This window comes from Trachypithecus francoisi, unplaced genomic scaffold, assembly GCF_009764315.1.
Source record: "Trachypithecus francoisi isolate TF-2019V2 unplaced genomic scaffold, Tfra_2.0 Lachesis_group0, whole genome shotgun sequence".
In the NCBI taxonomy this organism is placed as follows: domain Eukaryota; kingdom Metazoa; phylum Chordata; class Mammalia; order Primates; family Cercopithecidae; genus Trachypithecus; species Trachypithecus francoisi.
In genome coordinates, this window is record NW_022681453.1 from 77,317,836 (window position 1) to 77,343,103 (window position 25,268).

The window sequence follows — 25,268 nt, forward strand, 5'->3', positions numbered from 1 at the left end:
CATACTCACACACACAGAGGATATACATACATACATATGTGCGTATGTATATATACATGTAAATATATATAAAATCTCAATGTTGTGGTCTAAATGTTGATGTCTCTTCAAAATTCTTAAGTTGAAACTTAATCATCAACATGACAGCATTAGGAGAAGGAGCCTTTGGGTAAGGCTGAAACTCTCATGAATAGGATTGGTACCCTTACAAAAGAGACCTCAGAGAGCTGGTTTACCCTTCCACCATGTGAGGACACAGTGAGAAGGCACCATCTATGAACCAGAAAGTGGCTCCCCACTTGATACCAAATCTGCTGGTGTCTTAATTGTGGCCTTCCCAGCCTCCAGAATGGTGAGAAGTAAGTGTTGTTCATAAGCTACCCAGTTTATGGTATTTTGTTAGAACAGCCTGAGTGGACTGACAATCGTTGAAAAAAAAAAGATATATCACTAGGATATTTATGGACATATATAATTACATTTTTACTCTAATCAGCTCTGAAGAGCAGTCATTTTTCTCCTTTCTTCCTTAAAATATCACAGTAAACTCTACTGACTGACTCCTGGTTTCCGGGATGATGCTTATAGGCTAAAGATGGCCTGGGCCCCACACTGACAGGACTCATTTGCAAAATATAGCTTGTTGCCTCTGTCTGTGCACCATCTAGTAGATGATAAAACCATCTTCATGGGTTTATCGTGGATGTTGACTTACCCCTCCCATGGCTGCAGTCCTATGAAACATGTCAAGCCATAGGTTCTTCAAGCTATACTAACAGCAATATAGATGAACTTGAAATACTTTTGTTAGAAAATAACCAAATGAAAACTTGATGTTTCTAATAAACTCTGATTCTGACATTTATGAACTAACAGCAAAATAGATGCATTTGAAATATTTTTGTTAGAAAGTAAGCAAATGAAAACTTGATGTTTCTAGTAAACTCTGATTCTGACATTTAAACTACATGTACTGAAATGTCAAGTAATAAAATATTAATGTCAAAACATTAATTCTATTTAAGCTTTATAAATCAACTTGTTATTAAGGTGCTTCACAAATTGCACTAAAAAAAGTAGAGAGCCTATGAGAAAAGAAAATGATAGAATTTTAGAATTTAGTGGGATATCAGTACAGGCATTTCTGTCTTAAAATGCGCGCGCGCGCGCACACACACACACACACACGCACACATGCTTAGAAACTCCCACTGACTAGAGAAATGCGGAGAGAAGCATTAAGAACCAGAGCTCTGATGGTGGGGGATGGTGAAAAAATGCATGAAGTCATTTGCTCCACCTTGCCACAGTGAGATTATCCCCCATATGGTAGTTTATGTTTTTGTGGTTTGCTCAAGGCTTGAGTTAGTTTTGAGCAATTTTCTTCAGGGTGTTCTAAGCCAGTTTAAAATTATTTTGCGAACTATTCATTCTATCACATGCCTTAGCAAAATCTACCACAATCTAATAAGCATCTGAATAGGTTCTCTGAGATGCAGCTCAGAGTCTCCTTTTCTTGAATTTCAACTTTCTAGCTCATTGCAGCAAAATCTCTTTACCCCCTTGGCATTTAAATTTTTCCTGGGCACTGAGGGATTTGACTCTGTCTTGCTACACAATCCACAATTGACTTTAAGATTCATGGGCTCTGTCTCCAAGTAGAGGTTTTATAAAATGTGTAGAACATAGGTGGTAATAAGTAATAAATAGGTCATCAAATGCTTGAAAGTTATAGCTCGTTTTGTTCTTTGCTTCATTTTTAATGGAGTCAGTGCAAGATATTTCTTGAGTGTTCATTATGTGAAAGGCATTGGGCCGTAGCTCTTTGGCTCTGGCTCCTGTACAAATCTTCCTCCCTGCTGGACTCCCTGGTGGTTACTATCTGTCTACATACACACACACACACACACACACACACACACACAGCATTGTCTCCTATCTGTTTTCTTTTTTCTTTTTTACATTTGGTATTTGTTTAGTGTTTTATTTGCTGAGATCACAGGTTGGCTTAGAACAATTTTCCCAAAACTTCCAGATGAAAATGATTACCTGCAGCATTTAAAAAACACAGTTTTGGGGCTCTTTCTCTGGCATATATGGTTCAATAGGGCAGAGAAAAGAACTGGGGAATATATATATATATTTTTGGAGACAGAGTCTCACACTCTGTCGCTCAGGCTGGAGTGCAATGGTGCAATCTTGGCTCACTGCAACCTCACAGGTTCTAGTGATTCTCATGCCTCAGCCTCCTGAGTAGCTGGGATTACAGGCGTGCACAACCACGCCTAGATAATTTTTGTATTTTTAGTAGAGATGAGGTTTCACCATGTTGCCCAGGTTGATCTTGAACTCCTGGCCTCCAGAGATCTGCCCGCCTTGGCCTCTCGAAGGGCTGGGATTACGGGCGTGAGTCATCACACCCAGCCCCCGGGGCATTTTATTTTTAGATTTCTCATATGTGAGTCTTTTCAACAGGTAAGTTTAGGAAACACTGGAGTAGAAGATGATCTCTCAGATTACTTCCAACTTTCATACACACACTTCAGACCAATCTTTAAGGTCTTGATTGAGAAATTACATCAACTTTCTCCTTTAACCTCTGGCCCTGAGATGTTCTCACTTCCGAAACTTCCATTGCAACCATGTGTATTGTTCAGCAGTTATTCATGAACTAACTTGCAGAATTTCTTTGGTGACTCGGGCTTTTATTTAAATCTTTAATTTTATTTAGTGTTTTGAACTTTTAAAACATGCCTACTGAGACTTTGGTAGACTTCTCAAGAGAAGGGGAAATGTTTTATATTTCTTTCTACATTTCTTCATTTGTGTTCACACAATGCTTTGCATTTGCATGAATGAGGTTTTATTTCTAATACAATTTTCTTTTCAAATACGAATATCCTACTGCATGGATAAAGAATGTATCATTTCATTCCATATACTAATAGGCATAAGATTTGGGAACCCTTGTTTTATCCTAGCTGGTGCAGCTGTTGGGTACTCATATAACCGCTTAATCCTTTGTAAAAACTTAATGGGACAGCTGCCTTGATAATATGCAGTTTCAATGACTACCTCTGTTGAGGAAAATAATGCGCTATTGTAGTAAGTATCACAGATTAATGATATTTCTCTGCAAGGAAACGTGTAATGGACAGGAGTTCCCAAACTGGAACTCATGCTATATGCCAGAAAAAGATTACCTTCAATATGTACCATGAGATGGAAGTGCGTTGTTTGAATCTAGCAACTCTTGGCATCATTGTTATATTAATGGTTTAATTAGACTGTTTTCAGTGTCGTAGAACAGTTCTTTAAAGGATTTTTAACAAGGATACTATTGTTAAAGAAAAAAGGCTCTTTCATTTCAGCCATTAAAATTATAAGGGGGAAAATGAAAAAGTGCTACTGGCAGCATATATTTTAGTTCAGCTGTGACTTCTCCAGCCTAATCACTAAGAAGTCCCTGTAAGGCAATTCTTGTTTATATGGCAGTTTGATCTGGATTCTTGTAAAATTAAACGTAGGTTGACAAATTAAATTTAACACCACCAGCCTCTAGGACACTGTAAATGTAAAGGAGACTAAAACAAATATGAGAAATATTATTGTAACCGGGTAGTGAAAAGTCAGATCCAACAAAACATAAAAATCTTGCTTACAAATATAATTTAGTGCAAAGAGTATCAACCAATGGTTGATATTTCTTTATTTATACTTACATCATCTTTCATATGCCACTAAAATGGATGTCTTTGTTTCCTCACAGATTTTTTTTTGGTACCAGTTTACCAGAGACATCTATTTAACTTTTGAGTTAAGCAATTCAGTGATTTCTGCGCTATCATAGTTTAAGATCTCTTTCAAGAATTCATGAAATAAGCATCTTACATTGTTGGTGGTTAATTACATTGGAACATTCAGTCTCTTTGAACTTATCCTCAAAATGGATTTTTATTTTTTATTTTTATTCTTCTTATTTTTTTTTAGCCTTCTCTTGTTCTGGAAGGATTTTTGTTTTTCAATGAAAAAGGCTCATAGGTAATGTGAAACTTATGTCCCAGTAGAATTTAACAGGAAAGACTTCTCAGCCTCATGTATGTTTATTCAGAAGTACACATAAAAAGACCCTAAAAATGTAAATGAGAAACTCATGTTTAGAGTACGACTTGAAACTAAGTAAAAAATGTATATTATACAAACATAACTAATGTAGCATAAGTATCCTGACTTGCAAACTGCTGAATTTGACAAGAAAAAAAAAGAGGTGACGGCTGGGGCCAGTGACACATGCCTGTAATCCCAGCACTTTGGGAGGCCAAGGTGGGGGATTACCTGAGGTCAGGAGTTCACGACCCACCTGACCAACATGGTGAAACCCCGTCTCTACTAAAAGTACAAAAATTAGCCAGGTGTGGTAGTGTGTGCCTATAATCCTAGCTATTTGGGAGGCTGAGGCAAGACAATCGCTTGAACCTGGGAGATGGAGGTTGCAATGAGCTGAGATCGTGCCACTGCACTCCAGTCTGGGCAACAAGTGTCTCAAGAAAAAAAAGGAAAAGAAAAAAGAGGTGACAATAAAGAGGGACATGAGTTGGCTGCTCTGGTAGAGTCTCACAGGGTCACAAGTGAGGTGGACTTTTGACAATTTTGCCTGACCTGCCATCCTATTTCAGGACATACAAATAAAGAAAGCCCAAGCCCAAAGGGTTAGATGTTTCCTTCCCTGGAAGCTCAGGCCACTAGGTGCATCTGTCTAGGATTTGAGTCTTCACTGAACAATGCAAATTTCCAGTGAACCTTTAGAGATGAAGGTTGGTGCCTCCGATGGAGGGCAGAGTTGTATGTGGCTGGTGAAATCATAGCTAGTGTTCGTGGTGATAATGCCAATGGCAGCCTCTTAAACTGACTTCACAGGCCATCTTGGGTCTATTTTGTTTCCTGTGTTTTTTCACATACACCAGGCCTCATTCACCAGTGTTCTTAGCTCTCTTGTAAACTATTTGACCTCCTTTCAATAAATTTGTTTTCTGCTTACAGCCTGAGTTAGTCTGATTGTGGAACCAAGAACCCTGAGCACCATATCAAAAGAGCTGGGTGGATCCCAGCTCTGTAGGACCAGAAGCCCCAGTGTACCAGCTGCCCACAGGGAATCAGGCTCCAGGGACTGCCACACCTCACAAGAAAGTAAAGTTAGGGTCATTAGTGATATTTGTTTAAACTCTTTCTCACTTCAAATAAGATTTGAGATTACTTATACAAAAAGACATAACCCAACAGGATAAAAGGATTAGAAAATGGGAGGAAGTAAAAATAAAGGTATGGAGGCATGAGTCAGATTGTTAAACACTGCTTTATAATGAGAAGTGGAACTTGTAGACAAACACACAGCTCAGTGTATCCTCATGTTCCCTTCCCTGCGGGAGAGGCTTCTTGGGAAACATCGTCAGAGCTACTGGGGATGGGGGTGAGAAGAACAGTGAATATGAGTCAAGGAAGCTGGGCCAACTTCATGGCTGAGCCAACAAATCCCAGTCTCTAAAGCCAACACTTTAGCAAGGTGTTTCCCAAATTTCAGTCATTCTTGTGCTACCTTCACAATTTTGCCATAGTTACCTACTCTCTATTCTATTATGTAATTTGAATACCTACTCCATGTAATACTTTTATTCTAAATAATATACATAGCTATGGAAGCTTGCTATGCTACACATTTTTAATACTCATAAGAATAAATCCATAGCATTAAAATGATTATTTATCATCTTGAATTCTGCTGAAAGTTTTATCAAGTGAAGTAGAATTTCATCCTTGTTTAAAATATTTTGCACAGAAGTTAAAATTTTGGTCTTTACTACCAGAAAAGGTCTATATTCTGCTTCAAGTCTTTTTTTTTTTTTTTTTTTTTTGAGACGGAGCCTTGCTCTGTCGCCGAGGCTGGAGTGCAGTGGCCGGATCTCAGCTCACTGCAAGCTCCGCCTCCCGGGTTTACGCCATTCTCCTGCCTCAGCCTCCGGAGTAGCTGGGACTACAGGTGCCCGCCACCTCGCCCGGCTAGTTTTTTGTATTTTTAGTAGAGACGGGGTTTCACCGTGTTAGCCAGGATGGTCTCGATCTCCTGACCTCGTGATCCGCCCGTCTTGGCCTCCCAAAGTGCTGGGATTACAGGCTTGAGCCACCGCGCCCGGCCTTGCTTTAAGTCTTGATTTATAGTTTGGCTGGGTATAGAATTCTAGGTGGAAATGTTCCCTAACTTTGAAGGCATTTCCCCAGTATCTTCTAGCATCATATGGTGGTGATGAGAAGTGAGAACCAGTTAATTTGCATTTCTTGTAGGTTACTTTTTTCTCCTCTCTGAAATATATGTCCTTTTAGTCTTTAAAATTCTAAAATACCAAAAGTTGCTTATATATTTGTTTTTCCTTTTTAAAATGAAAAAGAAAATTTTTAGAGACAGGATCTCACTCTGTCACCCAGGCTGGAGTGCAGTAGCAAGATCATAGTTCACTGTAACCTTGAACTTCTGGAAGAACTCAAGTTGTCTTCCCTCCTCAGCCTCCCAAGTAGTTAGGACTACACATGTGTGCCACCACACCCAGCTAATTTTTAAAAATTTCTTGTAGGGGAGGGTCTTGCTATGTTGCCCAGGTTGGTCTTAAACCCTTGGCCTCAAGCGATCCTCTGGACTTGGCCTCTCAAAGTATTGGGATTACAGGTGTGTAACAAGCTGGCCTATTTCACTTTTTAATTCATTGTGCTGGACATGAACCCTGTTCATGTAAGATTTGCATCTTTTGAGCACTAAGATTCTACTTTTTGATAATTTCTTCCCTTCAGTTTTCTGTGCTATTTCTGAAACACCTTTCAGTTAGATATTGGACTTCCAGCCAGGATTAGGTCTCAGCATTTGGAACCTACATGAGTTGGTCAGGGAAATAAAAGACTTCCTGTGTTCTCTCAGTAGGAAGCATCTTAACACAAGGAATACGCATTGGAAGGGCTGGAAGAGTGAAAGTTTCTTGAATTGTCACTGACTCGCTCAGTCCACAACCCCAAAGTACTTGATTCTAGATGCTCAAATGTTAAGCTGCTTCAAACTTCACATCCAGCTTTTACCCATATATCTGTCTGCAACTGCCTTTAGAGAATAATAGTCTTTTCTTTTCTATTTAATACCTTTCCAGTCACTTCAGGCTGTAATCTGAAACCACGTGGGGCAAGCACTCTGAAAAATGTTGTTCCTGCTTCTTCATGCTCTTAGCAGAGGTTTGGAGGTGCCCAGGTGACAGAGACAATTCAGCACAGAGCTACACTGGCTGTGTGCATACCCCAAGTACTAGCCATGTGGCCTGGGGCAAATTTCTTTTCTTTTCTTTTCTTTCCCTTTCTTTTCTTTTCTTTTCTTGTTTGTGTTTTTGTTTTTGTTTTTGTTTTTGTTTTTGTTTTCAAGGTCTTGCTCTGTTACCCAGGCTGGAGGGCAGTGTCAACAGCTCACTGCAGCTTCAAACTCAAACTCTTGGGCTCAAGCAATTCTCCTGCCTCAGCCTCCTGAGTAGCTGGGACTACTGGTGTGTGTCACCATGCCCAGCTAATTTTTTTAAAAAAAATTTTGTAGAGATGGTATCTTGACAGTTTTCCCAGGCTGGTCTCAAACTTCTGGCCTCAAGTAATCCTCCCACCTTGGCCTCCCAAAGTGCTGGGATTACAGGTAGAAGCCACCACACCTGGCTTTTTTAATTTCTTAATGCTTCAACCTCTCCAACCATTAGGAGAGAATAATATCATTAGCTACCCCATAGGATTGCTGTAAGATTGATTGAGATAACACAGGCCGTGAATGTAAATCAGTGCCTGGCAAATATTCTAGTGCTTTTGGTATACGTTGGTGATCTTAATTTTAACTGTCATTATTTAATATCTGTTTTTCAACATGTCCACCTACGTCATTTTGCTCTACATTTCAAAAAGCTTCAACATAATTTTCCAGTCTATTAATTTTTATGACTAATAATTGTTATCACTAAGAACTTTCTTATTTAGATTTTTTTTTTTTTTTTTTTTTTTTTTTTTTTTTTTGAGGCGGAGTCTCGCTCTGTCGCCCGGACTGGAGTGCAGTGGCCGGATCTCAGCTCACTGCAAGCTCCATCTCCCAGGTTTACGCCATTCTCCTGCCTCAGCCTCCCGAGTAGCTGGGACTACAGGCACCCGCCACCTCGCCCGGCTAGTTTTTATACTTTTAGTAGAGACGGGGTTTCACCGTGTTAGCCAGGATGGTCTCGATCTCCTGACCTCGTGATCCGCCCGTCTCGGCCTCCCAAAGTGCTGGGATTACAGGCTTGAGCCACCGCGCCCGGCCCTTATTTAGATTTTTAAATAGTATCTTCATTGCTTTACAGATGCAATTATTTTGGCTCTGTGTTTTGTTCCTCTGCCACATTTGTTTTCTGTCTTCTAGCAATTTATTGATAGCCCCCTCTTTCTTCTCTGTTATGAGCTTATTCTTTTGGTTTTAAATTTGTTTTAATAAGGTCTTGGGAGGATCAAAAGCCATGGAGCTAGTTTGCCATCTTGCACAGAAACTGACAGTGCTATTTTCATCTAAATTTTCCTCACTTAGCAGGATTAAATACACAGCATGTCACTAACAATAGTTCACAGTTATTCTGCCCTTACTGTGTGTCAGGTGGTACACTAAGGGCTTTCCATTCGTCTTCTCATCTAATTCACTTTGATGTTAAGATGTAGGAAGTTGTGTTATCCTCCTTTCTTTAAGATGAGAGTAGTGAGGTTTACAGAGGTCAAATGACTTGCCCAAGTTCACACAGCTAGTAATGAACAGAGCTAAAATTTAAACACAAATCTATTGGCCAACTACCACTGGTAGCTCTGAGCTACTACCACAACATGGATCTCATCATTTTAAATGGCTGCACAGTATCCGTGTATGCTTGTGTTTATATCTAAGCCCTCTCTGATGAACACTTAAGATGTTTTCAAAATTTGCTGTTATAAAACTTACATAAATATTTAAGTACTGTCTGAAACTTTTTATGCACTGCACTATTATTTTCTAAAAATAAGTCCTGGAAGTGAATTGAGAAATCCAGAGTTAGTTATCTTTGTTAAAACGCTGTAATATATGTTTTGACAAATGGTCCTTAAAAAAGAGGTTGTAGTGATTGACACTTCACCAGCAGCAATGTGTGGAAGGGTCTGCTCCCCACATGCTCATTCACATCTAATGTTACTCAGTTATTGCCAATCTCATGACAATGAAATGCTACCTTACTGTTTCAATTTGCCTTTATTTCATTGTTACTGTGGCTGAACATCTCTTCATATCATTAGAGATAATGAACCTTTCTTCTTATGTGAATTGTCAGTTCATTTTCTGTCCAACTTTTTACTGGGCTATTGCCTCTAGCTGGTAAAGATTTATAAGTACTCTTTAGGACGAGTAACCTTTTGTCTGTTTTTTTATGTTGCAAATGTACTTTTTCTGTACATTATTTCTATTTTTACCTTTGTTTAAGCGTTTGTAAAAATAAGTTTTAAATATTTAAGTAGCCAAATCTATCCTAATTAACTTTGATAGATATCATTTCTTTCAATGGATGATAAAATGAAACCAATATGAAAATTGGTTCCTTAAGAGTGTGATTTATGATCTGAGTTTCTAAAACAATCAGAAAATTCAACAATCTTATTAGCTCTACTTCAGGAAACAGGCAAATTGTTTAAGATGATGCAAGTTTTCACTTATATGCTAAATGCTTACCTAAGTCAACTTAAGAAGGACTTCCAGCCAGGCTAGGTTGAGAGCTACTAAGCTTACCCTTCTGACTTATATTTTGCTTACAATGCGTAGTATTGGAGAGTTGGATTTGGATGCTAATATAGGCTATTGCAATGGGGACTGGGTTGGCTATGTTTATTCTTTAACCTTGAGCTTCCTACCTGGTGCCAGTTGCTGACATTAGAAGACCTCACTGCTACTTCTCTAGATTTTTACTTTATTCACTATTCCTGTTTAAAGTTGCTCCCAGGAAAAACGAAGTTCAATTCATAACTGAGTAGAAATCAGATTTATAACAAGCTTGTCCACCAGGTAGAAGTCCCTAGGGTATGGGAGAGCATGTGAGCCCTGGACTGCACAGAATGTTTCTAAATTAAGTCTCTAGTCCAAAGGATGTGAATTAGGCAGAGACTGTGATTCAGGGCAAAGTTCGAATTCTTCTTTTTCCTACCTTTTAGTTAGAAAGATCTCTCCAGACTCTCCTCTTATCCTCTTTCTCCAGGGATTGAAACTTTCTTAGCCATGGCTACCACAACTGTCTCTACTCTTGTAATTTCACCTCCTTAGGATATTCAGACAAATTCCTAAAAGGAAGTAGCTTTTTCTTCATAGCCTGGATTTTTAGAAAGGAAGAATGTGGATCCAAATTTTCTTTTCTTTAAAATACCACTTGGACCCCAACTCCTTTGGTAGTTGGGGAGCACCCATCTGAAACTTTTCTGCTTTGTGTTCAGTTATTACCACATACGATACTGTGTTGGCTCCTTTATTGATTGATTTTCTCTATAAGAAGTTGGTCTTTCTTTGGGCAGAACTGTCAACTACTCATCTCTGAATCTATATCCGTTAGCAAGGTGTCAAACATGTTAGGCACTCTGTAAATGTCTTCTTATTGGATATATGTTAGAACAATGGAAAATATTTGATTCTAACATGCCATTATGACTTTGGCCTGGGGGAAGTGGGAGTAAATAGCTTTTGATATAAATGCATTTGAAGAATAGTAGTGTCCCAGTTAGAGTTTTATCAGATACTGGTAAAAAGAGGAAACATGGTGACCCTCAACCAATCCCTTTAGGAGAACAGCCAAATATTAGGCCAAACCAGACATATGTAGAGTATGTGTCTGCAGAATAGGAGAATAAATACGTTTGGCGAGTAGGCTCAGCGCACAGTCTAACCAAATGATGTGCAGGCTACTGTATCCAGTGACGAGTTTACTTGAATTTTATTGGTTAATCTTACTCATAACACCATCTAAAATAAGATGTATTGGTAATGGGATACAAAATTCAGCATGCTAAGAGTTACTTGAAGACATCTGAAGTTCAGTATAATTAACCAGCCCTGAGACTCGTTTAGACATCACAAAAGAATTTTTTACATGTTAAAGGATCTTGTAGTGTGTCTTTTCTAAAAATGATAAAAATGTGTTGTAGAAATTTTAGAGAAAAGAGTATGCTATCAATAGAAGTCTTTAAGACTAGTTAGTGTTTTGAACAGATATTTGCTTCTGCTAATTAATTCCAGAAATTAAACAACTATTTAGGTTTTGTGTAACCAACACCCAGAAACAGTCCAGACAAAGGATTTTTCTTGTTGCAAAATTGATTTAATGCCCTTCTCATATTAAAATTCTTCCCATGTAACACACATACACACAGACATGCACACACATGCACACACAAAAACTTGTAAATTATTTTAGTTCCATCTCAGTCACAGAAAGACACTTGGTGCCCACAAATGCCTGAAGATTTATGGCATGAAAGTCTCCTCTGTTCAAAATGCTGCCTCCCTCCCTTTTGGCCTACTGGTCAGTGAAGCATGGGACTATCAGAGACAGTTCTGCATCTTCCTCTACTGGATAAGCCCCCTCTTCCCTTTTTCACTGTGAGGCAGGTGCTCGGGCACAGACGGGAGACCCATGGACTCTTGACTATCAATGAGTGAGGACTTTGGGTAGGTATATGAGATTAGTTTTTGAAAGTAGGAGAAAAGAGTTCTATTTTACGTCATGCTCTGAAACTCTTTTTCTCCTGTGAGAAAGTTGGCAGTACTAGAGAATCCAGTCCAATAATAGGAATATAGTTCAATTCAAGAAGCAATGGTGCTCACTGACTGGAGAACAACTTGTAAAGGTGCCAGCTGGTACTTGGTCGTTAGCATTAGGACTGTGTGAGATTGTCTCCATGTTTCAGCACCTTGTCTAATTCTTTTTTTTTTTTTTTTTTTTTTTTTGAGATGGAGTCTGGCTCTGTCACCCAGGCTGGAGTGCTGTGGCTGGATCTCAGCTCACTGCAAGCTCCGCCTCCCGGGTTCACGCCATTCTCCTGCCTCAGCCTCCCGGGTAGCTGGGACTACAGGCGCCGCCACCTCGCCCGGCTAGTTTTCTGTAGTTTTTAGTAGAGACGGGGTTTCACCGTGTTAGCCAGGATGGTCTCCATCTCCTGACCTCGTGATGTGCCGGTCTCGGCCTCCCAAAGTGCTGGGATTACAGGCTTGAGCCACCACGCCCGGCCCTAATTCTTTTTTTTTTTTCATCATTGTTGTTGATATTTCTTTGCTTTTAGCTTTTTTCCCCCTCTCCTCTCCCCACTGTTTTTTTTTTTTTTTTTCACCTTGATGGGCATGAATTGAGGCACTGAGGTCTGTATTTGAGTTAAGTTTGACATTGACAATGGTTGTTGGAATCATGGGCTGTTCCGATTCTCTGACTTTGTTAAGAAATGTTATATGGTTGAATCATAAGCCTGTCCTCTTCCTATCCTACCTTAAGTGAATGTATATGGGGTAGGGGGCAAGCCAAGGGTGACTTTTAGTGATTGTTAGTTTTGTGGCTTCTAAAAAGTGAGTGTAGTTAATACAGCTGTGACAGTCAACTAAGCATTATATATTGTGTTACATGTTATCTATCCCTCTTCCCAAGACACTACCTAAGAAGAAGTTAGTTAGATATTAGGAATAAAGTAGAAACAGAGAAGTGGGTATGTTCAGTAAGATTTTTGTTGAGTATAACAGAAAGTCACTTGAAGACTCTGCCAAGAAATCAGTGTGTTCTTACTGAATTTATGGCATTGTCTGCCCCCTTCATGTACCTTGAAAATTACCAGATATCCCCTGGTGATGATAATTAGTTCTCTCTCTCTCTCTGTCTCTGTCTCTCTCTGTCTCTCTCTCTCTCTCTCTCTCTCTCTCTCATATTTAACAAGGACAATAACAGGCAGCAAAGTGATGCAGCCTTTAAATGCTGCTGAGACATAAGACCATTGATGCCCAATTTCTTTCAGCATTTTTCTTATTGGATCAGAGGTTCTTTGCCATCACTTGTGACTGTGGTTCTTCAGGGTCTTAGCACTCCCTAGGCATGGGTCTGGGTGATAAACCAGTGTGGGCTGTGATGATATCACACTTTATTTACTGAAATGTCTAGCTATGCCTTGCTGTTTGGTGCAATTAGTAGGTTCCTTTGAGTTGTACTGTCTGGGCTGCTTTCTCTCATACAGTATCATAGTGAGCAAGCATTATTCTTTCCTTTTCATGTGGAGAAGGAGAGCAAAAAGAAGTAAAATAACCTCAGGTAAAAAAAAAATTTAAATGCTTGAAATAGAATGTCATAATTCTGCTAGTCATCTTGAGGACCATTCATTTCTGCAGATTGTAATAGGGAAACCAGACTTCCTCTTAAAAAAAACCTGCCTTTTTGGTTCAGGGCCTGGAGGATGCAGTCTCCCTTCTTTGATATGACCTCTCTTCATTACAAATAGCCTTTCATGAAGCTTACAAGAAGGGACATGAGCACAGGCACCCAGTTAGCAACAACCTGGGAGAGTAACCCTGGGCATGGCGCCTGGGGTGGCTCCGGGAGAGGTAGGCAGACAGGGGTGATCTCAGGGTCCAGAGCAGACTCAAAGCTTTTCTGCAGCCTGTGACCATTGTGGTTTTATTTATTTATTTATTTATTTATAACTTCAGAAGAGGTGTTGATCTGTCCCTCACTCTCTGCCTTTTGTTTATAATGTCATCTTCTCCTCCTCTTCCAAACACACACAGTTCCATCTGACTCACTGCCATGTTTCTGTAACCTTGGGCAAGTCACATCACCTTTAAGGGCTTCCGTTTATTTATAAAGAGAGAATGATAGTCATGACTGTCTGCTTGCTGGAGCTTGCACAAGTGACACAGAGGCATGGCAAAGCTGAATGCTGGACATGAGAACTCAGATGTGGTTCTTGCACTCTCCCAGCCAAATGGGTTTCTTCTCTAGTAAAGATCAATGCCCAGCCTCACCAATTTATAACATCTTCAAGGCAGCATAGCTGGGATCTCTTGAGCAGTTTTTTCATTCCCTTTATTTACCCAAGAGATAGGAATGATCTCCCTAGATAAATTAAAATTATTTCTGTATTTTCCTTAAAGAACTTTCTGAAGTAAACTTTTCTAGTTTTGCACAGAACACAGAGTATCAAAACTAGAGAAGACATTAGGGATGTTATACTTTCAATCCCCTGCCTCCATTTTGAAAATGAGAAAATTGAGGCCAAGAGAGCTGAAGTGACTTGCCCAGAGTTGCCCTGTTGGTGTGTGTAGTAGCAGAATCAAACATAACTGAGGTCTGCCTATGTGCTGTACCATTGAGTTGGGGATTGGCAGAAGAGAAAGTAGACCCCCGATGCCCTATTCCCTCTACACCAATGGTTAACACTTCCGATTCTTTTCTTTAGTCTCCCCTAGCAATTCCAGTTTTCTTTTGATAAATCAATTTCTTGATTAAATTCCTAGTTTATTACTAATTTAGTATCACCAACAAATATTTACTGAGAACTCGTTATCTTCTTGGTACTGTATAATGATTAAAAGTACACATACACATACAGATATACACACACAGGCAGACACACACATACATGCACACTCACATACACACAAATACAGAGGACTCTAAAGAAGCTGTGGTTGGCCTACTGGATAAATTTAAAACCTTCTCATCTCTGATAAGTGGCAAGATTATTTAATCCTATGTCAAAGACAGTGTCTAACACACTTCTGGGAAACAGTAGATGATTGTTGCTGAACTGAGTAGATAACCCATCAATAAATGTTTGTGGTTATCCATAATTAGAATGCAGATGAGTAAAGAAGTGAAACTGAGCCACCATCAAGATGTCTAAAAATTGGCATAAAGCCACAGAGAAAGATAACAGTGATGTCAGGCCTAGGATGCCTCTGTTGGTCTATTTTAGTTTAATTTATTGGACTATAATTTATCAACACAACTATATTCTATAACAATACTATTCTTATGGAAAATGGAGAATTTTCATTTTGCAAAGAAAAGCAAAATGAGATGAATTTGAGTAGAGAACAGTCACATTCTGGGAAGTCTAGGCATTAGCTCTTCCCACGATCAGGATTCCTTTCTAGGAAGCAGAGCTAAATTTTGTGGGATACATGTATTTGAAATTGAAAGTACATCTCCTTGGAATGTGTAGGGGTATTGGCTTTCCTTGGGTCATAGAGAGAAGCCTGCAACCTGCCAATTTACTGCAACATCTTCTGGCCGACCTCTCCCGGGTTTTCTCTTCTCTTGAAGCCTGTTCACGTACTAACCACAAGTTTTCAGCTGTTTACCTTGTGAAACCTAATGAGATCACCACAAAGTAGGCCCCATGGACGAAAGCCATTATTCCACAGAAGTACACATGAGCTCCAGCCAAATGCACTATATAAGGCTTATCTTGAGAAATGAATCCTTGAAAACATCAGCCCAGTGATGACAAAAAAGAATTCTGCCTAGTTAGAGTTCTCTGCAGGAAGTATTTTTGATATTATTTTGGCTTTTGGAAAAAAAAAAACAGAAAGACTTTGTGGGGGTTACCTCAGTGCACAGTGAAATTGCACATTCAAACTGTTTGAATCCTGTCCTCCAAATACAGAGGTCTTATGTGAAAACAATCTCATTTTCATTTTACTTTCTGGGAAACCCTCCAAGGCATGGTGAATTGCCAGCATTTTGTGACCTTCAGTTCCTTTACTGCTCTCATGGGATACTTGACCTTGGAACTGTAGAGAGGAGGGGAACAACTTTTGGGTGGGTCAGGGGCAGAAGTTTCATTCATTCTGCTTGATCATTGCCCAAAACTATGGGTTCTCCTGCACCAAGATCCTTAGAACCTCAGAGGTCACAGAAATGGGTACCAAAAAGTATGATGAGGATGCACATTAACACCAGAGCAAGGATGTGGACAACACGACTGTCGCATGGGATGGAGACTCAGGCAGCCAGCCAGGGGCAATTCCCAGTGAAGCATTAGGGATAAGAAAACACTTGATCTCCAGATGCATAACTGATGCAGGGCTCCCTGACCCTTCAGAACATCTTAGGACTGAAATGGAATTCCTAGGGCATAAGGTTTCCTCCTGTAACTCTAGCTGGTTTCTGTAGGGTTGAAACTACAATAATGGATTCTCAATTTGTAGAAGGACTTCCTTAGGTTCCATACCACTTGGCAACTGTTTGACTCATGAGACATCCATCTAACTACAGGGCTAGAGAGGGCTTATGCATCTCAAGACACCATGCGGTCTCTAGCCCCTACTCATGTATACCATTCTCTAGGCACACAACTAATTAGAAGACAGCAGTGGCTTATCCTTCTAGCAAGAACCCCTTTGATACCTTATTTTGCTCATGGGCACATGGGCTTGAAAGATTTTTTGACTTTAAGGCAGATTTTATTAAGTAACAATTATTGTCTTTATTTTCATTACTCTATGAAAATCTAATTAGAATAACAGCATTACCACACTGAGCTGTTAGAATTCTAGCCCAAAGCAAAGCAATCAATATTTGAATGGTCTCTGCCTGAGAATAGGCTGTGTAGTCACTTGGCATTTTTAATTTCTGAAAATTTAAATAAAAAGCTTGTAGGCCCCATTCCTACCATTTGTAGGACTTAGGAATCCAGGGAACTGCATGAATATTTAATTTAAAAAAGAAAAAAAACATTTGGAGTCCCAAGACCTAAGGGACTTAGCTGAGTGAGACTGAGAAGGGCATTCACCTGTATTGAGTCTCAGGTTCCTTATCTGAAAGGATATCATCTGAAAACAGTACTCATCTTACAGGGCTGTAGCGAAGATTAAATACAACTATTGACATACCGGACAGTTTTGAAAAATGTAGCTGATTTCAAAGACTGAAATTTCACTGCAGAAATAAAATTTAAAAAAAGTTGGGTATAATAAATGACAAACTTGTCTTGTAGATTACATTAAAGTCAATCAATCAAACAAACAAAACAATGTTTATAAACTAGGAGATAAGAACAATTTTCTCTCTCAGCTTCAGAAAAGAATCAAAGGACTGACTCGTGGGCAATTGCTGTTGTGCGTGTGTATGCGTGCATGTGTGTTTTGTGGTTCCTTTTCTAGAGAGAGGAAAACCACTGTCATATTGAGTTTTATGCTTATACTCAAGTACATCAAGAACATCTGGTGTGGGTGGAAAGGGGGAATAAATATGTACTCTAAGGATCTGATCAAATAATTTAGAAAGAACTTTTTTTACTCTTTTACATGTAGAATGTGAACAGTGTAGACACTGTTGGGTGAGTATGTTTCCCAGAACAGAATGCTGAAGAACATGGGATTTGGGGTCAGACCTCAACTCAAATTTTACCTCATCTTACTAGCTCTGTGACTTGGGCAAGTTGCATAGGTTTGTTATGAAAATTAAATGAAAAAAAGTGTAGATAAGAAGGCAGCAGTTCATAGTTGATACAGGTGAAATGCTGTGATGAGTCTTCGTGTTTTAGCTTCAACTTTCTTTCTCCTAGTGTTTTAGTTAATGAAAATGATGGCATGTAAATACGGTTCATGCGAGGTCAGTTGATTAGTAAAGGGTACTAGTAGACATGGTGATGCAATCCCTATTTGTAATGCCTTTGCTATCACACACTTGAGATACGTGTGAGGCAAGTCATTAGAAACCCTTTGTTCAAAGACATTTAGTCGACCTCATTTCATGATGGCATTTCTTTATCTTGATCTTGTAAATGCTCAGGAATTGTGGCTGCTTTGGAATTTATGACAGACGGCTAATGGAATCTTTAGGACATATCTGAACAAAAGTGAAAATAGGGGTGGAGGGTGGATTAAGGCTTCTGCTGTACATTACTCATTCACTGCTCAAATGACACCAACAAGCCATTTAGACTCCAAGCCGACATGGGTATCTTTGGGTTGCAGATGGTGAGAGCCTTGAAAGGAGGGACTGTTGATGGTTTCTCTGGCTTTAAGTCTCTTTGTGCCCAAGTCTCTTAGATTTAGATGAGTGGATTTTGCTGAGATGAGATAGTAAGTAAATTCTTGAGTTCCTTGAGAAAGATTGAGATAGGGTCATTTCTTCTCTGGAAATAGTTCAGATGTTGTACTTTAGTTGGGGCTCATGGATTTGAGTCTATAGTATAAAAAGGGGCAAAGGCCTAGCCTGAGGATTAGCTGGGTTATTTAGAAAATATACAGAACAGAGAAGACTCCAGTGACTGCCACAGCTAAAAACACTTCCTTTTGCTCTTGCCTGTTCTATCCTTTTCGGAAGTCCAGTACTGGCCTTTTGGTTACAGTGACTCAGGCATGGCACATCCAAGAGCCAGTGGAGAATTTCTGACTGTATTAGTCATCCTTGCTTGCCTCAGTGACCCTCCAATTTATGCTTATCCATATGGTCATCTCCATGACCTTATGGGAAAAGCACTGGGTTGGAAACAAGGCAGAACTGCGTAGAATCCAGGCTCAGACTAATTGCACGACTTTGGACAAATTAATTAACTTCCATATTTTAACTACCTAACATTTAAAAACAATGACAATGCCTATTCTAATCTAGTTAATCTGAAGAGTAGTCTCCCCCTACTTACTATCCAATATTCAGGAAACGGAAAGAAAAAGCTGGATATACTCTTAGGGGCTTCCAGTGTGTTTTAGGTCCTGAGCCAGAAGCTACAAAAAAAGGACAGCTCAGACCTGTGTGTCTGTCCCGAAGGCAGCCTTCGGTAATGTGGGGAAATATGGCCAATGCATAATTAAAAAAAAAAATTTTTTTTTGTAGTGACAGAGTCTCACTTTATTGCTCAGACTGATCTTGAACTCCTGGCTTCAAGCAATCCTCTGCCTCACCTTCCAAAGTGCTGGGATTACAGGCATAGGTCACCATGCCCAACCTAGCCAATACATTTGATCACCCCAAGATCCTTTTCCCTCGTCAAAACCACCTCCATCAATTGTATTATCTATAAACATCCTCTGGATGCCAGCCAGATTCACACTTAACATTTTGCAGTGCTTAATATCTTCACAGAAATGTATCAGTTTTCCATAATTCTCCACAACATTCTTGGGAGGTAGCCACAGACTTACCCAAAATTACACATGGGTTTGTATCTACAATGGCCTCCACCCTTGCATCTAGTTAACTGCCTCAGACACTAAATATTCAGCCACAAACCTTACCTAGGTGAGTCACTTCAGTTCCACAACTGACAAAAATAAAGTCAAACATTACCTTGTCCTAGATGACCCAACTCCTTCCCTAAAGGGAGTTCAGAAAAATAGGGCCTCAGCATTACCAGGCTTCTAACTAATGACTACAGGAGCCAGGAACCACTGCACAGGCCTGAAAGTTGTATGTGGTGACAATATAACAACATTTCTGCAATTAGAGGAGTTATATTCAGACTTAAGGAAGAGTGAATCATATTTGATAAAAATAACATATTTCTAGAATGTATAGACTTGAAAGGGAAAATTTCTATGTTTTCTTTGGTGATTACTTTACAACTTCGTTCTTCCTCAAGAATCACTCAATAACTTGTTTCATAGTTATCATCTCCTTCTTCCCCATAGACCTCCAGTGATGAGGGAAGCTCCCGCCACAGCCACAAGCTCTGTACCTAAAGTGGCATTGGTATCAGGTTTGCGTATTAGTTTTGCTCATGTTTGTTTATCATTGAGCTGGGGAGGGGAGGCCTTGGGATATTCACTATTCTGAGAAGGAGAAAAACTTACTTCTGGTGAGAAGAGAATCTGGACTATAGCTTCAGAGAAGCATTTCTTCTATGTTTCCCAAGTCTTTTCTACAGAGGGACTCAGGCCAGCAAAGGCTTTGGTGGTCCTCCACTCACGGTAAGAAGCAGCCTAGTCCCAGTAAATGATTGACCTGGCTGCTGATGTGATAAGCTTAGGTAAATAGGCTTGATTCTGCTCCAGTAATTTCAGAACTTTTAACTCTCTAGGTTCCAAAGCAGAAAAATACACGACTTCCTGAAAGAGTCTATCATATGAGATTGACAGCCCTGTGAATGGACCGTATATTTCTCAGAATATATTATTCTATACCATGTACTACAATATACTTACACTGTCCTCTCTGGTATGTCTTGAAAATGGAAAAAAATTATGCAAGGAAAATTCTGGAACAAAACCATGCTTGTGGAGCTACTACCGATGAAATCATTTTAACAAATCACACATATAATTTGTTATAATGAAAGATTTTTTAAAAACCTTCCAAGTTTCTGAAATAGGTACAGGGGCAACAACAATTTTCAGAAGAGACAGAAGACAGAAGGAAAATACAGCTTGCTTTCCAGAACAGGCTGATGGGAAAATGACTGAATTCAGACACATACCCAGGTCTACCATATCTCCTTCAGCAGACCATCCTCAGAGACACTCTGGTGACAAGGCTGTGTACGGTGCTCATTTTGTGATCATGAGAGAAGGGTCAATGACCCGGGAGATCACCTACCTTGTCTGCTGCTTTTCAATCCTGACTCTTCCCTCAGCTTCTTTCCTGACTCAGCAGAGATGACCCACGGCTGTTCCAACCATTGCTGAAGAGAGTGGGACATTGGGAAGACACATTAACACAGGTTTCTCCTTTTCCCCAAGCATGAAGGTGAGGTGTTCCTTTCCACTTCCTTTCCTGCTCTCTCTGGCCTCTGCAGACAGTGGTCACAGGCAGCAACTTGCTTGCAGCCAGGTATGTTGACAGATGTGAAGGAGGGAGTCTGCCCTGGCCTCAGCCACCTGGTCTAGCCAATCATTACACACCAGGACAGATTCCTAGTCCTGTTTAAATTCAACCAGAGCTGCACGGCAAAATCAGATGGCAGGACTGTAGGGGGCAGAAAGCACCGTCTGATAGCCATTGGCTATCCAGAAAAGTGATTCCCTTGTAACTGCATCTGGGAAGTGCACAAGAGGCCCTGAGAATAGTTTATAGAGGAAATGAAATTTTTATTTCTTTAGATTTTAGCCATCTCAGAGGGAAATCTGCAGGTCACTTTATCAAATGTCCCATGTAATAATGGAGTTTCTTCTATTAAATTATTGTATGGTGAGAAGCATCTGGCAGTTTTTCAAATAAATATGGCTACCATTCATTGAGAGAACGTTATATGTTATGCATTTCATGAATATTACCACAAGTCCTCATGGTAATGTTGAGATTTTATTTCTTTTTATGCATGAGGGAATAAAGGCTCAAAGGGGTAATGGTCCTGCAACTAGTAGGTGCTGAAGCCAAGAATTGAATCCAGATCTGCTCTAAGACCTGCACCAGCATCAATAAACCTTTCCATACGTTCTGTGGTAGGTTGAATTACAGCCCCCGCAAAATGTCCACATCCTAATCTTCAGAATCTATGAGTATGTTATCTTACACGGTAAAGGGGACTTTGCAGATGTGGTCAAGTTAAGGATCTTCAGATGGGAGATTATCCTGGCTTATCCAGGTGGGCCCAGTGTAATCACAGGGGTCTTTATAAAAGGTCAGAATAAGAGAAAGAGATGTCATGGCCTGTAATCCCAGCACTTTGGGAGGCCAAGGTGGGCAGATCACAAGGTCAGGAGATCGAGACCATCCTGGCTAACACGGTGGAACCCCGTCTCTACTAAAAATACAAAAAAGTAGCCAGACGTGGTGACAGGCACCTGTAGTCCCAGCTACTCGGGAGGCTGTGGCAGGAGAATGGTGTGAACCCAAGAGGCAGAGCTTACAGTAAGCAGAGATCGCCCCACTGTACTCCAGCCTGGACAACAGAGGGAGATTCCGTCTTAAAAAAATGAAATATGTGGGCCGGGCGTGGTGGCTCAAGCCTGTAATCCCAGCACTTTGGGAGGCCGAGACGGGCGGATCACGAGGTCAGGAGATCGAGACCATCCTGGCTAACACGGTGAAACCCCGTCTCTACTAAAAAAAAATACAAAAAAACTAGCCGGGCGAGGTGGCGGGCGCCTGTAGTCCCAGCTACTCGGGAGGCTGAGGCAGGAGAATGGCGTGAACCCGGGAGGCGGAGCTTGTAGTGAGCTGAGATCCGGCCACTGCACTCCAGCCTGGGCGACAGAGCGAGACTCCATCTCAAAAAAAAAAAAAAAAAAAAAAAAGAAAGATGTGATGACAGAAGCAGGGTGAGCGACTGCTATGCTGCTGGCTTTGAAGGTGGAGGAAAGGGCCATGAACTAAGGAATGCAGGCCGCTTCTATAAGCTGAAAAGGCAAGGAACTGGATTCTACTCTAGGGCCTCCAGAAGGAGCATGGCCGCACTGACCATTTTAAACTACTGTTGTAAGTACCGAGTTTGTGGTAAATTTTTATAGGGACTATAGAACATGAATACACATTCCCTCAGAAATACTCTTTATGATGGTGAGATCACTGTCTCACTTAGCTTCCTATTCTACAAAGGAATACTCTTTATCAAGCTAAGCTCAACCTTCTTAAAATGGTCATTCATTGGTCCTAGCTCTTCCCTGCACGTAAGGCACTCGGGAAGGCAGCTGGAAATGGTGGCAAACAGCACTGGGAAGGGAATCAGAATCTGGATTCTAGTCCCACCTTTGCCTTAGCCAGTCAGTTCTCTCTGGCTTTCAGTTTTCTCTCCTATAACATTAATGCCTTGTGCAAATGTTCTTTGATCCCTTCTATATCTAAAGCCATAATATTCTAAACTCAAGTCATGCAACAATTTAAAAATACTTGAAGATATCCCTGTCACCTTGTTCCAAATGTTTCCTGTTCCAACTACGCCAGTTTTCCATGTGACATGACTTCTGGACCCTTCCCTCTCCAAGCTGCTCTTCTCTACAAAGGCTCCAATTTACCCATTTCCCTCTGAAATGTGGTGCCCAAGTCTTCACATAGTGCCCCTGCCATTTCTTGTCTGCTAGTGTGCCTGGTTCTGCTGGCTCCTCTGACCACACTCTCTTGCTGGGTCTCATCTAACTATTCCTTAGGATCCCTTGAACTCGGCCTAGTCTATTTCTTTTCATGTTTGATCTGACCTTACCTCTCGAAACAGAGCACCTCTAGTGAACAATTCTACAAGAATCTTAGATTTTTTTTTTTATAGGAAGGACCAAGACTTGCCAGTGCTAGCCTCAATTAGTCAGCGTTGCTTGCTTAATAACATTTAAATGATAATGCATTCTCATAGGCATTTGAAAGGCAGTGTTTATCACATTTTAAGATGATAAATTCTTTGAGAATTTGATGCAAGTTATGGGTCCTCTACCAGAAAAAAGTGCACATACATCTAAAATTGTATGTGTCAGTTTGGGGCATTTCAGCCCCCCGGAAGTAGTCCACTGCCCCTCTGATGTGTGGTAAGTTAGTTCTACACTCACAAGTTTTTGGTGGGGGAAGTTTTTGCAAAAGACAGCCTAATGTTTTCTTCCAGATCTCCTTACACTTCATGGAGGTCCTAGAAACACCTCCTGGAACTGGATTGTGCAAATGCCCAGTGAGAATCAAGGTAGGAAAGTCTCCAGGCTAAAAAGCAGCTCAGTTCTCAGGTTAAACAAAAAACAGCATTCAGTGGCCTCCTTTTACAAGACCATTGCTTCTTATGGCCTTTCTCTACAGGATAAATCCTATTCTTTAGATGCTTAGCTCCTTAGATTAAAGCCATCTGCCTGCCTAAGGCTTCTCTCAATTGCAAGATGCTACTGGACAGAGGCTGACACTGCTGTGGCCTCCTCCCCACCCATGCTGTCCAAAAACACTGCCCAGCTGTGAAAACACCCTGGTCTGACTAGTGCTTTTGTCTCACTGGCACTTATCCAGGCCATCCCGGGTGAGGTTTGAGGCACATGGGCTTTGGCCACTGTCCCTCCCTTGCAACCTCCCACCCTCTCTGAGAATGAAAGGTTTCAAGTCTTAAAAATAATAACACTCCTTTGGTCATACCGAGTAGATTTGCAGAGGGATAAACACGATCATGTCTTGCTGATCGGGAAGAATTCCTTAGGAAAAAAAACACAACAAAAATCCAGGACATTCAGGCAACCAGACCTCAGGGATTAACAGAGAAGGAATCAGTTTCAAAGTTGAAGAAATGGAGTTTGCTCTGCGTTTCTTGTTTGTCAAGCTCAGCCACAGATGGGACTCAGTGACTCCATGACCTTTCTTTCCCTAGTTTAAACTGCTCTACAGGACAACACGGAGATAGATTATCTGAGCATGGACTTCCACAGGAAACATAAAGGAAGTTCCTTTATGAAAAACAACAGATAATTTTCTATTCCAAATGGCAATTTCTTCATGTATTTAGTTAGTAAGAAATATTTAGGAAGAACAAAGTCAACCCAGTTCTAGGCAAAAATGAATGGTACAATTAACTGTATTTTTTTTTTTCAACCTGGAAAGGATCATAAACTTAGGTCATTCTCATAGCTTTTTCACAGTGGGCTCTTCAAAAAACTTAGATAAATTTATTTTGAAAGGGGACTTTATATCACTATTGAAAACCTAGGACTGCCTGCTACAAAGAGAAGGTAACTACAACATAAACACAGTGCGAACAAAATGAGATTAAATGTTAGATACTATTGCCTTTTTGGTTTTGGTTGATAAGCAAGGGATAGAGAGGTTTCATTACTAAACTGAGAATTCTCTCTTGACTAATCAGGACTGATTAAGTGATTAATGATATTAATGCTATTTAAGGATATGGCTATCTTCCAACTTACATCATCTCGCATATACCTGTGGCATAAATGCTACGTTCTGAGTAATGCATTTTTGATTCAATAACTCTCCAACTGGTTACACACCAAAATACATATTTCTAAGTATTCCTCCTAAGATATGCCCTAAGATATAAAGAATCATAATCTTCAGGGATCAGGTCCAGAAATATACATTAATATGAGTACCACCAGATCAGGAAGCTTCTAGAGGAGGAAACCACCAATAGCCAAAGCCCAGGACTTTGTCTCTAGTGCCTTCCTCACACCTACCATTCTACTCTTTGCCCCTTCCAACCGTCCCTCTCTCACCTACACACACACAAACACATACACACCCAGAGAGAGAGAGAGAGAGAGGAGAGAGAGAGACAGAGAGAGAGAGAGAGAGAGAGAGAGAGAGAGAGAGAGAGAGAGAGAGAGACAGAGAGAGAGATGAATG

At 40.3% G+C, this 25,268-nt stretch overlaps 1 protein-coding gene across 1 annotated transcript in view; it reads right to left on the reverse strand.

Moving 5' to 3' along the window:
- The window catches only part of PLCXD2 (phosphatidylinositol specific phospholipase C X domain containing 2), a 165,382-nt gene that overhangs the window by 85,949 nt on the left and 54,165 nt on the right, over nt 1–25,268 (reverse strand). Inside the window, exon 4 of the mRNA XM_033211338.1 lies at nt 20,607–20,691. Coding sequence (XP_033067229.1) covers nt 20,640–20,691 — 52 coding nt within the window. The 3' untranslated portion in view covers nt 20,607–20,639. The remainder of the gene's footprint in view (nt 1–20,606; nt 20,692–25,268) is intronic.